At 42.6% G+C, this 17,854-nt stretch overlaps 3 protein-coding genes across 3 annotated transcripts; all 3 read right to left on the reverse strand.

Moving 5' to 3' along the window:
* Positions 1-5,183: 5,183 nt before the first annotated feature.
* On the reverse strand, positions 5,184-6,548 carry LOC139474718 (uncharacterized). The gene is made up of 2 exons (XM_071257822.1): positions 6,416-6,548; positions 5,184-5,523 (listed from the first exon to the last, which is right to left on the reverse strand). Exons 1-2 carry the CDS (start codon positions 6,491-6,493, stop codon positions 5,248-5,250), a joined length of 354 nt encoding a protein of 117 aa, XP_071113923.1. The 5' UTR covers positions 6,494-6,548; the 3' UTR covers positions 5,184-5,247.
* A 1,987-nt stretch (positions 6,549-8,535) lies between these two features.
* LOC139475251 (sperm acrosomal protein FSA-ACR.1-like) lies at positions 8,536-10,585 on the reverse strand. The gene is made up of 2 exons (XM_071258490.1): positions 10,571-10,585; positions 8,536-8,940 (listed from the first exon to the last, which is right to left on the reverse strand). The coding sequence occupies exons 1-2, from the start codon at positions 10,583-10,585 to the stop codon at positions 8,536-8,538; spliced, it is 420 nt and encodes a 139-aa protein (XP_071114591.1).
* Positions 10,586-14,453: 3,868 nt separating this feature from the next.
* LOC139475882 (uncharacterized) lies at positions 14,454-16,087 on the reverse strand. The gene is made up of 2 exons (XM_071259094.1): positions 16,004-16,087; positions 14,454-14,813 (listed from the first exon to the last, which is right to left on the reverse strand). The coding sequence occupies exons 1-2, from the start codon at positions 16,079-16,081 to the stop codon at positions 14,538-14,540; spliced, it is 354 nt and encodes a 117-aa protein (XP_071115195.1). The 5' UTR covers positions 16,082-16,087; the 3' UTR covers positions 14,454-14,537.
* Between the last annotated feature and the right edge of the window lie 1,767 nt (positions 16,088-17,854).

The raw sequence follows: 17,854 nt of genomic DNA on the forward strand, positions 1-17,854 counted from the left end.
CTGTAATCTGATTGCTTGGGAAATGTAATCTGGTTTCCGGCTCCCTATGCGCCACGTCAGCTTATAAGAGACGGGGCCCAGCTAAATGAGATGCGATGCCCGGATGTCTCGTGGGATATTCACAATGTATGAACACTTTTCTATTTTCCCTCAATCCCAAATCAGAAGTTTGGTGAAATACCACGTTAATTAAATCATATATTAACTGCAAGGATTCCACGGCATTTGACTGGTTAACCAAGCATCTGTTTTTGCGTCTTTGGAGTTATATAAAATAGCTACGCGACAAAAAGCTAAGAACAATGAAGAACGAAGCGTTGTTTATTTCATGATAAAACATTGTATTTTCATGACGTCATTTCTGAAGATTCGAACATGCACTCGCAACTTGATGACGTCGTAAATTGGACGACGTTATTTTTTAGAGGGAAGCGTCTCGTGAGTTGTTCCCCATAGATGCAGCTGATGTACGCAATGGTCAACAATCGCATCGAAAAGTGGGAGAGATATGACAATCGGTATTTGGAGAAATGGTGCATATAATTGACCTGCAAATTGTGAGAATACCAAAACGCTATACAGAAAAGGGACTTGTCCGACATTGCCGAGGTCGGGCTGTATTCAGAGTCATCTTTATCTAAATACGCATAATTATTTTCCAAGCTTGTACATTTTATTGACATCCGTAAAAAGGTTTTACAAAATGTTCATGTCTTATATTTTAAAATAAACGACAATTAGGAGTTGTTTATCGTATAATAAAACACTGCAGGGAGAATGAACCTCGATGGGCGCAATTTATTTCTTAAATAACCGAAAAAATATATTATACGATTATATCTACACTTTACAGTGCAGACTACTTCGTAGGTTTATTTCTCATTAAAGAGCTAAACAAACTATAATATAAGTTAATTCATAACTAAGTTTGATCAATATTTATCTGAATAACCAGGAGAATTCAGTTATCACGGATTCATGTGTCGTCGTCAATTGTAACATGACGTCATCGCATTCGGAGGGAGTTTTTCAGATGCTGACTGATTACGTGTGTATTTAGTATGTAGATTATATCAGCGCATTTTATTGAGTATTCAATGTCAATATATCTAATTTTAGGCAAAAATTATTAGGCATGTTCAAATTGCTGAAGGGCGGCCCGGGTGGCACAGTCGTCAAAGGCGCCGCAATTCGATGTGCAGAGTTGCGTCCCTTGGGCACGACAGAAACCATGGATTGTGGGTTCGATTCCCGGTTCGCCCCGATTATTTTTCTAGGTTTGTCAGCAACATACCCGTGCTCGTGGGTTTCACCAAAGTGGTAAACGTCTGAGACCTGCATAACTTGGGCCTTTCCTCCCACATTAAGCTGACACGCCGTGATATAACTGGGATACTGTTAAAAGCGGCGTTAAACCCAACTCACTCACTCACTCACTCACTCAAATGACTGAAAGTCCCAAACTTGTGTCAATAATTGTTCCTCTTCAAATTCGTTATTTTGGTCTTAAGCTATGGAGGCAATTGGATCCGTGATTTATATCATAATAGAATGAAGATAAGATACCAGTGATAATCGGGGATGAGCGTGATCAATAAAGATGGTACTTTGGTCCATGTCTTGTGGTCTGCGGGGGGCACGGGTGGCCCAGTCGTCTTAGGCGCCGCGATTCGCTGTGCAGAGTTGCGTCCCTTGGGCACGCCAGAAACCTATGATTGTGGGTTCGAATCCCGGTTCGCCCCGATTATGTTTCTAGGTTTTTCAGCACCATACCAATGATTGACACAGGTTTGAAATATAAATGTTTTATTCTTTTCAACAACTACTAATCTTTAAGCACATGAATCACCCAATGACAGTTCCCGTTGTCTTGGGCCGGCATTTCCCATATAAGGAGCGGAAGGTGGGAGTGTCGATGTTAGGATGACAGGACATGCCATTAGCACACGGACATGTGGACGCTGTCACTTTCGTTGAACAGTCAGCGTTTCGGGATCCAAGCTTCTTGCAGTACACATAGGCTTCGGGGAATACTTCATGGACGCAGCAGAACCCAACAGAGCATTTTGGGTTACAATCAGCCTACAACAACAACAGCTATGGGCCCATCTTCAATGGCTAAAGGGGAAATCGTCTAAGGCGCCGCGATTCGCTGTGCAGAGTTGCGTCCCTTGGGCACGCCAGAAACCTATGATTGTGGATTCGAATCCCGGTTGGCCACGATTATGTTTCTAGGTTTGTCAGCACCATACCCGTGGGTTTCACCGAAGTGGTAAACGTCTGAGACCTGCATCTCCTCCCACATTAAGCTGACACGCCGTGATGTAACTGGAATAGTGTTAAAAGCGGCGTTAAAAGCCAACTCACTCACTCAGTGGTTAAAAACATATGTTTCTACCCCATGTAGTTATTATAGCTACGTTAGACAATTCATGCTTCGAAACATTACTGATAACATATGTGAGTGGCCTACTCTTATCCCATTACCAGCTCAACTGAATAGGGCATCATGGATACATGTTCACTTTGAGATTTCTTTGGATTCGTTAACTACTGTGCCGTGTGTTTCATCTTGACCAGGCTGCCGTTGTACAAAGCCTTAAGGTTATTTTGTACAACGGAACTCAGGCCGGAAGGTCGTGGGTTCGATCCCCGGCCGCGTCATACCAAAAGACGTTAAAAGATGGTACTTGTTATTACCCTGTCTGGCGCTTCGGCATTAAGGGTCCAATACAGGTACTGGTCGGCTCGGAGTCAGTATACTGTGTCTGAGTGGGGTATTCATGTTAAACTGCGGAATGGTATCTCAGTGGGCTAACACTATAAATCGGCATCAGTCCGGACTAGTACAAGCAACCACACACACACACGACTCCGAGCCGACCAGTCCTTGTTTCAGCCCCTTAATGCCGAGCGTCAGACAGGGTAACAACAAGTACCATCTTTTAACGTCTTTTGGTATGACGCGGCCGGTGATCGATCCCCGGACCTTCCGCTCTCCGGGCGGACGCTCTACCACTAGACCACGATCTGCGGATTTCTATAAAAGTGGTATTAAAAGCTTGAAGGATAAATGGAATAAGTGTATTGAGGTGAATGGAGATTATATTGAAAAATAAAAGTGCAAAAGATATTCTGCGAGTTGGCCTTCTATTGAAGTTGCAAAATTTATTTAACGCCCCTCGTAACTATAACCGCTTCAGTGCTATGACCAACAACAACAAAATTAATTTCCATTCGTTTAAGCCAATCATCCTTTACAAACTCACGTGGGATGAACTTCCTAACAAGACACAGAAGGAGAGAACGAACAATAAATTCCACCGGGCAGCCATTGTCTGTTTTCCTGTTCAATCGTTATCAGCGTGTTAAACCACAGCCGTCTGATAAAATATATGTGAGGGTACTGGTTGGTACATAATGACGAATAAAATGGCGATAAGAGATTTGCCATATAACGCAGGGTATTGAATGGAAAAGGAGATTTTCTTATTCATTCATTTCACTAACGGATGACGGACGATAAAAGGAGGTTTATCGCAATCAAATACCTCGTATGTTTGTTTGTTGTTTAACCTAAACATACACATTCATTCACTATTTAACCACGTACGACTTCACTGTTGTAAATATCTATGGTCTTGATTTGTCACAATTATGATTAAATAATGTCATGTATTCCCTGGAAACTCTGACCCGTGACGATCCGGGGTAGAATAGGTCTTCAGCAGCCCATGCTAGCCGTAAGAGGCGACTAAGGGGATCGAATGGTCAGACTCGCTGACTTGGTTGATGAATGTCATCGTATCCGAATTACGTGGATCGATGCTCATGATGGCAATCACTGGATTGTCTGGTCCAGACTCGATTATTTACAGACCGCCGTCATATAGCTGGCATATTGCTGAGTGCGGCGTATCAAATATCACAAACAAATATCAACATATCTAATGCTCATCTTATGAAAGGTCGGCGTTCATGGAAGAGTCAGTGTGTGAGACTTGGTTTGATGCCTCTTTTTACTGTATTTCATTCACGGCGTGTCAGCTTAATGTGGGAGGAACACCTGAAGTGATGCGGGTTTACCACTTTGGTGAAACCCAAGAGCAGGGGTATGGAGCTGAGAGTGAGTGAGTGAGTTGGGTTTAACGCCGCTTTTAACATTATTCCAGTTATACTACGGTCTGTCAGCTTAATGTGGGAGGAAAGCCCGAAGTGATGCAGGTCTCAGACGTTTATCACTTCGTGAAACCCAAGGGCATGGGTATGGTGCTGACAAACCTAGAAACATAATCGGGGCGAACCGGGATTCGAACCCACAATCATAGGTTTCTGGCGTGTCCAAGGGACGCAACTCTGCACAGCGAATCGCGGCGCCTGAGACGACTGGGCCCCCCGTGCCCCCTATGGAGCTGAGAAACCTAGAAACATAATCGGGGCGAACCCACGATCATAGGTTTCTGGCCTGCCCAGGGATGCAATTCTACACCGCGAATTGCGGCGCCTTAGACGGCTGGACGACCCGTGTCCCCTCATGGACAAAGGCATAAAGCAGGTAGTTCAACTCATCGTCCATAGTCAGCGGAGAAGAAAATTCTGAAATATTGTCTCTATTTGGAACTCAAACATCTGGTTATTTATCACAAAAGTGCATTTGACTGTGACCCTTGAAACAGGCTTGACCTTCGCTGATTGTAAACTGGATGAGTCTGTTTTGGGTATCTCCTACAAGGAGTTACTAAATAATGTGACAAAAAATAAATCATTGTAAATCATTGCAAATCATCAATATCAGTTGTAGTTGTGTTTCCTTCCAGCAACAAAATGATGTTTTAATAGTCCAGACCATCAGGATAACATGTCTCCATCGAAAGAGAATATTGTACAGAGATGTCATCAGATCATATTTAATATTGACCTTTAGATGAAAGTAGCACCAATACCATTTCAATAGTGTTCTTAATTTGCAATAGTTAGGATCATCTCTCAAACGTGTGTCGTTTCAAATATCACAGGATGTTCCTGTTTGCTTAGAGTGAGTGAGTGAGTGAGTATGGTTTTACGCCCATGTCGGGAATCGAACCCGGGTCTTCGGCGTGACGAGCGAACGCTTTAACCACTAGGCTACCCGACCGCCCCTGTTTGCTTAGAAACATGATAGATTTAGTCAGAAGAAACGCGAATAATTTCATGATATTTTAATCATTTTGTATCATAGTTGTCCTATATCCGTTGTTGGAGATCAGTTCACCCAGTGATACTGCCATGTGCTGTTGTGTTAAGTTGGCATTTGCCGTACAGTGAATGGAAGGTGGCACTCTCAATGTTGGGACGACAGTACATGCCCGAGACACACGGACAGGCGGACTCCGTCACCCTCATCGTGCAGTCCATGTTGAGGACTCCCATCTTCTTGCAGTACACGTAGGAGGGAAGGAATTCGTCACGGACGCAGCAGTAACCATTGGGACAGTCGTTCATGCGATTACTTATTGATGGGTCGCAGTCCATATCAATAGTCACCTGCAATGGTAAAGACTCCATTGTCAGTGGTTGAAAAATCTGTTCTTTTCTCCATATAGAAATAATTGCTACATCTGTGATTCATGTTTCGAAAAACTATCAGTACATGCATGGCTAGCAGATACATATACTAACATCAGGTGAGGTGAGGTGAGGTGAGGTGAGGTGAGGTGAGGTGAGGTGAGGTGAGGTGAGGTGAGGAGAGGTGAGGTGAGGTGAGGTGAAATTGGGTTTAACGTGGCGTCCAAGATTATTGCACTTATATAGCGACGTGGATGCACGTGTGTGGTTGCATGTATTAGTCCGGACTGATGCCGATTTGTAGTGCTAGCTCACTGAGATACCATGCCACAGTTTAACATGAATACCCCACTCAGACAAAGTATACTACCTCCGAGGCGACCAGTCGTTGTTTTGGCCCCTTAATGCCGAGCGCCAGACAGGGTAACAACAAGAACTATCTTTAAAAGTGTTTTTGATGACTCGGCCGGGGATCTAACCCCGGACCTTCCGCTCTCCGGGCGGACGCTCTACCACTAGACCACGGAGGCGGTCAATACTAACATCAAACACTGAGTTGTATAAGATACCAGGAACTGATTTTCACTGATCATATAATATCCATCACTATTTTGCCCTTTACACCCAATGTAATCTGTTCCAGTAGATAATAAAGACTGGTTATTCTCTATCGTTGACGTTTGTATTTATATTGGAATCTATGCCAACATTACAAATCGTTCCTTCTTGTGCAGCCATAGAAATAGGTTGCTCTATGATGTAATCTTGAAGAGATAACAGCTTTAGTGTTATAATTGACATTTTTGTTTTAAAAAATCAAATCCTATCTAATTTACGTTCCTTTAAACTAAAATCGTTATTAGTACCTCACCTGATCAATCAGCTGGTATGAACTTCTGAAGAGGACACAGAGGGAGAGAACGGACAGTAAATTCCATCGTGTCGCCATTGTCTGTCTGTATGTGCAGTCGTTATCTATCAGCTGTTATCAGTATGTTACAGGCAGGTCGTGTTGTTTGTGCATAAGTTAAGGTTAACCCACAGCCGTCGGTTTAAGTATGCTGTGGGGTCTTGGTCACAACAGCCATTAATTGGTTACAAGATATATGCAATGTCATCCAGGTTCTTGACTTGAATAGATGGTTCATTTCAGTTATAGATGGCATGGTTTTAGATGGAATGATTATGGCAATGAATTACCAGAAGAATAACATATACTATGCTTATATTTACCGATGACCCCATAGTAAATCAGACCAAGACTATGTGTCATGCAATGCATGCAATGCTGGACCATTGCTTTCATTTATCGCAGTCTCCAGCAGTGGTGTAAAAAACGTTGGTTGGTTGGTTGGTTGGTTGGTTGGTTGGTTGTTTAAAGTCGCACTCAGCAATATTCCAGTTATATGACGGCGGTCTGTAAATAATCGAGTCTGGACAAGACAATCTAGTGATTGACATCATGAGCATCGATCCACGCAATTGGGATCGATGACATGCATGAACCAAGTCAGCGAGCCTGACCACCCGATTCCGTTAGTCGCCTTTTGCGCCGAGCCCGGGTTGCTGAAGAGCTATTCTACCCCGGCTCTTCACGGGTTGTAAAACACGTACAGAAGTCAAGCGGGCTTGTTACTTGCAGGGATAGGGACTTCTGTTGTACCCACGGTGGAGAATCGAGCCTTCTGTGTGCACAGCGAACGCTGCAACCACTAAGCTACCCAACCGTCCGTGTATGTGTGCGCGCGCGCGTGTGTGTGTGTTTGTGAGAGAGAGAGAGAGAGGAGAGAGAGAGAGAGAGAGAGAGAGAGAGAGAGAGAGAGAGAGAGAGAGAGAGAGAGAGAAGGATGGGGGTAAACAGAACACAGCAATAACGCTAAAGTTGTTTCAAGATCAGTCGTAATCTAACATCAACATCTAGCTATCTGCAAGGTGTGAACGGTAATGGTTTAACAGTGGGCTTATATATACACACACATTATTGCCCATAACAGTAACGTCCCACTGACTTCATTATTCATAAATACTGCCAGTATTACGCCCGTACATCCCACGGGGAACTGTTAGTTCAGTAGGCTGAGGCGTTGTGTTATAAGACTAAGATCGTGGGTTCGAATTCCAGATTCGCCCTCATTTCATCCTTGGTTTCACAGCACCATTCCTGTGCTCGTTGGTTGCAATGGTGATTGCAGCCCTTTTCTGATGTTCCTCCCACATTGAGCTGGACCCGTGGAGATCCGGGGTAGAATAGGTCTTCAGCAACTAATGCTTGCCGTAAACGACGACTATGCTTGTTGTAAGAGGCGATGACTTGGTTGATGCATGTTGAACAACGTACACAGAATATTTCACAGACAATTAGCATAATATAATACAACTAATACATCACGAATATTTTAATCATGTTTACTGACCAAACGATCATGATAGTCCCAAACGTATTAACCGCGTACGTCTACAAGGCTGTCAATTATCTAAGGTTCCGAGTTACATTCTTAATGTGTTAACATAATTATGAATAAAGGATTAATGTTCACACTTTAAAAAAAAGAAGACAAATAAAATCAAGTAATCTTCCAATCCACTCATACATAATCTAAATCGTATTAATAATTATTCGTGAAACTGATGTCTTCAAGTTGCCCTTCCCGTAGGGTTTACCGTGTGTGATGGTTGATGTCGCCGTTCATTGGTCACGTCATTGTCCAAGAAATCGGTTATGACATTTCGGGGCCAGTTAACAGCTGTTTTCTTGAGCAATCATTGATAAAGAATTCTAGTCCTAAGCCCCAATCACATGCATGTAGCAGCTGACAAATATCAATACATGGCATGCTCATGTTACAAAAGGACAAGCTACAATGTCCATAGGGACCAAGACGCGTACAGCGTTTAACTAACTTTGACGCCATAATAACATAGACACAATAACTCACCTGTCCACCGGTTCTGAGAACACCTCATACCGGCCAACGGGTCTGACAACACGTATCACTGAGAACACCTCCCGCCGGTCCACCGGTTCTGAGAACTCCTCTCGCCGGTCCACCGGTTCTGGGAACACCTCACACCGATCCACCGGTCCTGAGAACACGTATCACCGGTCCACCGGCTCTGAGAACACCTCTCACCGATCCACGGGTTCTGAGAACACGTATCACCGGTCCACCGGTTCTGAGAACGCCTCTCGCCGGTCCACCGGTTCTGAGAACTCCTCTCGCCGGTCCACCGGTTCTGAGAACACCTCTCACCGATCCACCGGTTCTGAGAACTCCTCTCGCCGGTCCACCGGTTCTGAGAACACCTCTCACCGATCCACCGGTTCTGAGAACGCTTCTCGCCTGTCCACCGGTTCTGAGAACGCCTCTCGCCGGTCCACCGGTTCTGAGAACGAATCTGAACAGCATGTTTATTTGTTTATACCGTTGTCAAGCAAGTAAATAAAGAAGTTGTTATCGATAAGTTATCTCTACTTTGTCATCTGTCAACTCCTAAGTAATGCCTATCAAACAATTCATCCGTCGTCTGCAATGAGACGTGGCAATCACCACCATAAACAACCTCACATGACTAGAGAAGAATCGCATTGAAGCCAGCAATCCTTGCTTGAGCATCGTTCCACGCAATTGGGATACGATGACATGCATCAACCAAGTTTGCGAGCCTGACCACCAGATCCCTCTTACGACAAGCGTAGTCGCCTTTTACGGCAAGCAGGGGTTGCTGAAGACCTATTGATGAGTCACTACATGACATGAAAACTTTGGAAGAACAACTCCAGCAGAAAAAGACTCATGTTGTTTTCAGATGTTTCATTTCACCAAGGCCAACCCCTCTGGGAATGAGCGTTTGCAGGGGACGTTCAAGGTTTCAGAGAGATTCCACCTGGACATACGAGCCTACCAGCACCTGGACCTCTACTCTAACGCTATTCTAATCCGGATCTTCATTTGGTTATACAGCTGTTACTTCAGTATGACACTAACTTAAATTTTGTACTTGATATGTCTTGAAACAACCTCGACGAACATAGGCCTATTGTACTTGTTACAAAAGCGTTTGTGATCAATAGCCATTTTTCGGGTTAATATTCAACAAGAGGCCATATCTATCTATATCCTCCGCTTGGTAAATACTTGTCGTGAGTAGTCAACCAGTAAAATCAACTTCCCCCGAAAATCCCAAACCATTTCCAGTCCAAGTCAACGTTTTTGCCATGGAAACGAATTTTCGTTTTCAAAACATCCCAAGCTATCAGGCATCAGTTAACCACTAAACCTATGTATGTGCCAAGTTTGGTGAAGAAATATTGTACGGTTTTCAAGAACTGTTCTGGAAACGACATCTTTCCGACAAACGGACGGATTGACGGTGCCCCTTATGTACCAGCTGAAACAAAGTAGATTACATTATACTTTTCTATAGCATAATATTGAGTGAGAGACGTAGATAGATTAGTAATCCAATAAGTCCAATCTAATAAAGGTTATTTGTACGTAATATTCTGATATTTTGGTAACATTTAGACTAAATCGTATACAATAATAGAAATATATATCACAGCATATTTTGCAACGGTGTAATTAACATCATGTTTTGTTCATAGTAATCATTATCTTGTCATTGTTAGGATAGTGCACGCTTCACACATTGCATTCCTATATGTTATTCATATACAATATCACAAATATGTATCACTTTATAGTCACAAACGTGCACCGCCTCCGTGGTGTAGTGAATAGAGCGCCTGTTTAAAAAATGGCAGATCGGTGGTTCGATCCCTTGTCCCGGTCATACCAAAAAGATATTACTTGTTGATACACCGCCTGGCGCTCAACATAAAGGGGGAAAATAAGGACTTGTCTGTTCGGTAAAAGGTGTCTGAATTGGTTATCTATTTTAACTGCGACAATGTATTTCAGTGTGCTGGCACCATGAAACCAGTATAAGTCCGGACTATCACAAGCAGCCACAAACTTGAAATATTTTTGAATGCGACGTTTAAGCTTATTTCACCTCACCGTACCTCGTACCGTTCCATGTTCACATAGGTAGACATTTGTGCAGTATAAAAGATAAAATGATAATAAAAGATAAAATATAAAAATCACAGGTTAAACTCTGATTCATAAACATGAGCACACTTTACTTTCTGAAAAAAAACACATTAATTAAGTAAGCAAGTGCTGCTTTGTCAAAGTCGTCCTATTGTTGCATTTTCTTCCTTTTGCCTCGCCTGCTTGAAAGCATGCGTGAAATGTGAATTTACGCCTGAAATGTGTGTGCGTCTCACATTTCTAGATCGTCGCCTGAATATGAGACTTATTATTCCAAACAAAACGAGTCTTATAAACACACATTAAATAATGCAGCTAAATAACTTTGACATCACCTGGTCACTTCTGTAAAACTGGTCATTCTATTACACTGACGTCAACATCTCTAAATAATCAACTTCATTTTTAATGCGATCCGTGGCAGAAAGCCATAGCATCGACCCACGCTATCTCCCATTCATCCAGATTATTGCTACCACTGTTTCCTCTTTAGTCGACGCTTACTACTAATATGGGGAAATGGAAGCTCAACAGTCTCATGGATACAGGTTACAACAACAACATTGGAGCTATTGTTTGTACGAGGTAAAACCTTTGATATTTTGGTAGAACTATGTAGCGTTACAATGGAAAACAAATATTATTTAGGAATTTGATTGGTTGTTTAAACATTGAAATAAATTTCATTTTGAAAATAATGTTATGAATAGCACAGCGATCAAGCTGAAATTGTATGTAGTGGATAATGATTATGTTTCAAGGCATCGTCTGTTTTCAGTTTGTCCTGTTGCGAAAACAGATATATTACATAAAGATTACATCTGCAAAACTGCTGTGACAAAAGTACGAGGGTATGGAATACTGTAAGGGACATTCTCGCGATCTCGACCTTTGGAAACGTGCTAAATATGCCCAAAACACGGGAATGCGAGATCGCGAGATCGCGAGAATGCGAGAATAGGCAAAACTATCGCGTTCTCGCGATCTCAAATATTAAAAAAATATGTTACGTTTCTGGTGATTTAATTGTATTAGTGTGGAAGTGTTCTTATGGATTGGCAGGTGTGTAGGTGTATGTTTTGTTTTGTCAGGTTACAGGTCGATGATATTGTTCTTCATTACAGTTGGGAGTAATCTGTCACCTCCTGATACCCTTACTTCCAACTGTTGACTTTTTTATATTATCCCACGCGACGCGTTTTGAGGGGGGTATTAAAATGTACACCGTCAATCCGTTCGTCCATACCTCAATCTATGCAAGATGTCATTTCCGGAGCAAGGAGGGCAAGGAGGGCAGTTGAAAAGACCTAGGGCTTTTGCAGATTATAATGCCCTGAAAAATAGCGTTACCGTTATAACATTTATTATAGTTAAAATGGATGGTTTTTGTAATCAAATAAAAATAAACAATATCGGTTTTGAAACATTTAGTGCAATCAACAGAAATGTCACTGACCCACTTTTACAAATATGGAAACGTCATAGAACAAACCAGATGACGTCACTATTGAACGCGAACTCACCTTTCCTAACCCTATGACGTCACGTAACAACGGGTTTCTTTTACATAAAAGATTATCAAGTTGCTTGGAAATATAACTCAAACATAGGACTAATGCATGGAATCTGGAATTTTACCCTTAACACAATGCTTTGAAAGCCTTTAAAGTGTATGAGACATTTTTGTACATGTATATATAAAATTGATGTGTAACCTTTACCATCCACTGTGTTGTGATATATTATATAAACATTCTTGTATCGGAGAAGTCTTGAAATAGACATTGGTCTGTTGACCAATCAATTAGGAAAATATAATAATGTTTAAATCATACACATGGGCAGATGCTAGGATAAGTCACTCCCACTTTACCTGCAATGTTGTGTGTCATCGTACAACGCGGTGGTTGCCCATACTGTCAATCACCAGTTTGTCTGGTCCAGGATAAAATTCCATTTGGCTTCCACGATGCTGACCACGGTGTAAAAGGACATTGAATCAAAACATCGCAAGAAAACCCACCATTTGAAACCCACACTAACAGGTGTGTCCAGGTTATAATTCCTTTGGGCTTCCACAATATACCTGCATGCATTGCTGACCACGGTGTAAAAGGACATTGAATCAAACCATCGCAAGAAAACTCACCATTTGAAACCCACACTAACAGGTGTGTCCAGGTTATAATTCCTTTGGGCTTCCACAATATACCGGCATGCATTGCTGACCACGGTGTAAAAGGACATTGAATCAAACCATCGCAAGAAAACCCACCATTTGAAACCCACACTAACAGGTGTGTCCAGAATATAATTCCTTTGGGCTTCCACAATATACCGGCATGCATTGCTGACCACGGTGTAAAAGGACATTGAATCAAACCATCGCAAGAAAACCCACCATTTGAAACCCACACTAACAGGTGTGTCCAGATTATAATTCCTTTTGGCTTCCACAATATACCCGCATGCATTGCTGACCACGGTGTAAAAGGACATTGAATCAAACCATCGCAAGAAAACCCACCATTTGAAACCCACACTATAAGGTGTGTCCAGATTATAATTCCTTTGGGCTTCCACAATATACCGGCATGCATTGCTGACCACGGTGTAAAACGACATTGAATCAAACCCTCGCAAGAAAACCCACCATTTGAAGCCCACACTAACAGGTGTGTCCAGATTATAATTCCTTTGGGCTTCCACAATATACCGGCATGCATTGCTGACCACGGTGTAAAACGACATTGAATCAAACCCTCGCAAGAAAACCCACCATTTGAAGCCCACACTAACAGGTGTGTCCAGATTATAATTCCTTTGGGCTTCCACAATATACCGGCATGCATTGCTGACCACGGTGTAAAACGACATTGAATCAAACCATCGCAAGAAAACCCACCATTTGAAGCCTACAGTAACAGGTGTGTACTCTGACAGGTGCCCTAGCCGCATGTATTTTTAGTAGAGGCGCAGAGGTTATCTACGGAGTTGTTGATAATTTGGCTGCCATCCAATGTCGGCATGAGGTTGTTTGTCGAGCTTTCAATTTTTGCCAGATGCTGACTTCCTACGGGTATTTGGCTCGCAAATTAAAGACCATAGAGGGATTCGAACCCCGACCATCACATGCTGCACAACCGTTGCCCCCTTTCACAGACAGTTGATGTGGGTTTTTTTTACAACGCCGCGCTCAGAAAAAAATTCCAACTGTATGAGGCGATCTGTTACCGGCATGTTAACTAGTATGGACCAGACACACCAGTGACTGAAATTATCAGCATATCCCATGCCGTCGTTGTACACGCAATGAAACACGTCATCGTGTCTCACTTCCCGATCCACGTACATGTAATCGTAGGACCAATGCAGGTTGCTCGGGACTTATTCTAACCCGGAATCACCACGGGAACACTATATAAGTTATCAGTGGGAGGCCACTTGGACCATATCGAAAGGATAGCTTTGTTTGTTTGTTGTTTAACGCTGCACTCAGCAATATTCCAGCTATATGACGGCGGTCCGGAAATAATCGAGTCTGGACCAGACAATCCAATGATTAATGTCATGAGCATCGATCCATGCATCAGCCAAATCAGTGAGTCTGACCACCCGTTAGTCGCCACTTACGGCAAGCATGGGTTGCTGAAGACCTATTCTAACCCGGATCTTGACGGGCGAAAGGATAGCAGTTACATGAACGTGTACATACATAAAATCATAACAATTGACATGAACGTGTGAAAACTGTTTCCTTTAAGTAGTCCATTAGTTAACTTATTCAACTAGAATAGTTACTTATAACGCAACACATACGTTTCATAAAATGTTATTTTGAGTTTCTTTGTAACCATTTATTTGTACTTTGTTTCAAATACTTTACAATTCACATCATTGAAGTCGATATCGATTTTTTTCATTTCTAACATCTTTTCACCCAGTGATACTGCCATGCGCTGTTGTGTTAGGGTGGCATTTCCCATACAGTGAGTGGAAGGTGGCACTCTCAATGTTGGGACGGCAATGCAAACCACTGACGCACGGACAGGCGGACTCGGTCAACCTGGTGGTGCAGTCTTCGTTGTGGACTCCCATCTTCTTGCAGTAGACGTAGGTGGGGAGAAACTCGTCACGGACGCAGCAGTAACCAGTGGGACAGTCGTCCATGCGTTTACTTAGCGTTGGGTCACATTTCATATCGATGGTTTGCTGCAAAGTAGAAAAAAGCATGATAGGACTGTTTGCCACAAACTACCCAAGGCAAGGGAGTTAACTGGCTATGCAAGTCCAGATTGCACCCTTTCCGAACTAGGCTGGAATTTCGTGGCTCGATCGTAGCGCACAAGTGACAGTTACGAGTTATGTCCCTTCTATGTTCCTACTATTGTGTCCCGATGGAGAGGTCCATTATTTGCATGCATCCGTCGTATAGGTGGAATATTGCCGCCTCGGTGTCATATAGCCTAACTCTTACTAATATATCCTGACTATACATAAAACATCAACGCCTGAGAATAACCAGTGTCGATCATCCACCGAGACAGATTCCATTGGGCGTATAGGCCAAAAAACGGTGGAAATTTTGTGAATGGATTAATGAAAGTCAGTGATGACGTCAGGTGTTCGCGAAACGGGTAAGCATGTCCTGCCCTACAACATTCGTGACCAACTCGTGTTGTTCCGTGACAAGCCGAATAGCGACTCGTGCCCCTAACGTGGCCATTTATGCGACCGGGATCCGTTTTAGCGCAAACGGGCATACCTAAAACAATTGTCAACTAGTTGCGTAATGGTTCACATATATTTCCCCATATATTATATATATTTCAGATGCAATTTAAAGCACATCTTGACATGCGGAATTATACAGTATGATTGAACACATTAAAATGTGTCTTGGGTATATTTTTAGATGCAAGACATATGTAAAATCAATAATTATTTCTGAGGGATTCTTTGACGAAGAACTTGAAATCATACGCGCATTCTGATTGGTTTGTCGTATTTTCGCACATAACATTCATCGATAGGGGGACGAGTCTACTTGCAGGTTACGGAAAGGGGCGAGTAGTGACGAATGGTCCTACAAGTCGCACTCGCTGTCGTCTCGGTTCCGGAATGTATGTCCACGTTCGTCGAAAATTCTTATCAATGATGCGAATGACTTGGTTGACCAAACACCAATCTAAACCATGGGCTTCGCAACAATGGACGCAAGGAGAGTCATTGAAGACTTTGGGCTGCATGATGATTGTTCTTGTTTTTCCATACCTTTGTACATTTCAGCTACACCATATACCATGCAATGGGGTCGAGATAATCTGACGTGTACAACAACTGAAAGAACTTACTGTGTGTTAATTTTCCTATTCTTCCTTTAACACATTTTTTTAACTTACCTGGACAATCAGCTGATGTGATATTTGAACAGCGATGCACCAGACGACGAGGATCAACATTTTCATTTGGGCCGCCATTGTCTGTCTGTACGTTAAATTCTTATCTGTTTACCCTTATCAGTATGTTACAGGCAGGTCATGTTGTTGTTCGAATAATCAAGGTTTAAACCCAGCTGTGTATTAAAATGCGAGTGTCCTTGAACATGATGGCGAGTCTTCCAGATTATACATGTTTCAATATGGCGCCGCAATGCTGTCTCTGGTTAGGGATTTCTAACATGGTCAGTGTGCACTGACCGAGATAAATGGATTTCTCATTGTACATGCCAAAAGATGACAGATTCGAGATATCTTAATTTCGAACACGATATTTTACAAGAAAATATTAACTTATTTCTTTACATGTACACATTTCACCACAAACATAAACAGTACATAATTCGCTGCCCAAATTTGGCATGCACTTTGGCTATTACAATTTATGTCCCGTCTATGTCCCTCCTATTGACCAATCAGATTCCACCTCTCACATCACTTGTACGTACATCAAACAAAATGGCGGTGCCCAGTTAAGACGATCTGATCGATAACCAAGATGTATGTTGTTAAAAAACGGGTCTTTCTTCGCTTGGTGCATCAAATCACGTGAGCACCTTGATGGGAAACATGAAACGGTTTGGAAGATATATGTTGATGCCGAGTTGACGGTACACATGCTTTACAAATCCTGCATTCGACTGAAATCTGCTCGGCAGTTGACTAACCGGATGTCGATTTCGTTACGCGATTTTGATTGGACTATGCATAGCCTCGTTAGTCCAGCCAAGATATCACTCCATAATTCCTGTCTTGTTCGGCAACAGTCAGTTAACTCCCTTGCCTCGGGAAGATGGGGGCAGGCGGACCTAGAGGTCATTATGCTCGTGTCTTCTGGGATGGCAAATATGATGTATCAGGAAAAGGCTTTGTATTCAATGGGTCTTGGCGACTTAATAACCTGAAAGGCATAATAAAACTTCTGTCAGTTTGAATGTCGGTAAAAGGAAATCAAGACGAATATAGTTCCCCACGTGAATGTAATCAATTAGGTTATCATCTGATAGTATAACATTAATAAAAATCGATACGACTCAATGAATCGCGTGGAAATGAGTCGGGATAAAACACGGGGTAAAACAAGACAATTTCTACCCTGAAGTGGAAACAGACGCTTGTAGTAAAACTAAAATTGTTGTGTTGTGTTGTGACAAATAACGTGTGCGTCCACAACCTGTATTAAGGCACGCTTCCGTGTATCTTGTGGACTCTCCGCCTTTTCCCAGAAAAGTATGTACGAGCTACATTCTGTTGACTGGTGGCTGTTGTTGGTCTATTATCTGCCTGCCCATGTGATCCCACAAGTACAAATTGGATTAATACCAGGTGAACATGCTGGCCAAGGTAGGACCTGAACATTCTCGTTGTTTAGATTGCCCTAGATCGTGCAGTAAGGGGTCCTAGCGTTGTGGTGTTGCAGAATTGTTTCCTGAGGCCGTTCATGTAAAAATGGCAATGTAACTGGTTGGAGACCTTGATCACTATAACCTTGAGCGTTTAGGTTGCAATTAATGATCACGTCGAACACGATGATCCATGACATCCCAGAGGTGTTCTATGTCTGGGGAGCGTGCAGGCCACGGCAACAAGTTCTATACGATTCGGGCTGTATGGGGTCTGGTGTTGTTATACTGATGACGGACACCACGTGGCAGCTGTTGTAGATATAATAGGACAATCGGACGAAGGATGTCATCTATGTATCACTGAGCTGTCAAATACTCGTTAACGATGACCAGTGGTGTTCTCACGTGC

Source organism: Haliotis cracherodii, unplaced genomic scaffold (genome assembly GCF_022045235.1).
Source record: "Haliotis cracherodii isolate W230 unplaced genomic scaffold, xgHalCrac1.p SCAF_3, whole genome shotgun sequence".
NCBI classification, from domain to species: domain Eukaryota; kingdom Metazoa; phylum Mollusca; class Gastropoda; order Lepetellida; family Haliotidae; genus Haliotis; species Haliotis cracherodii.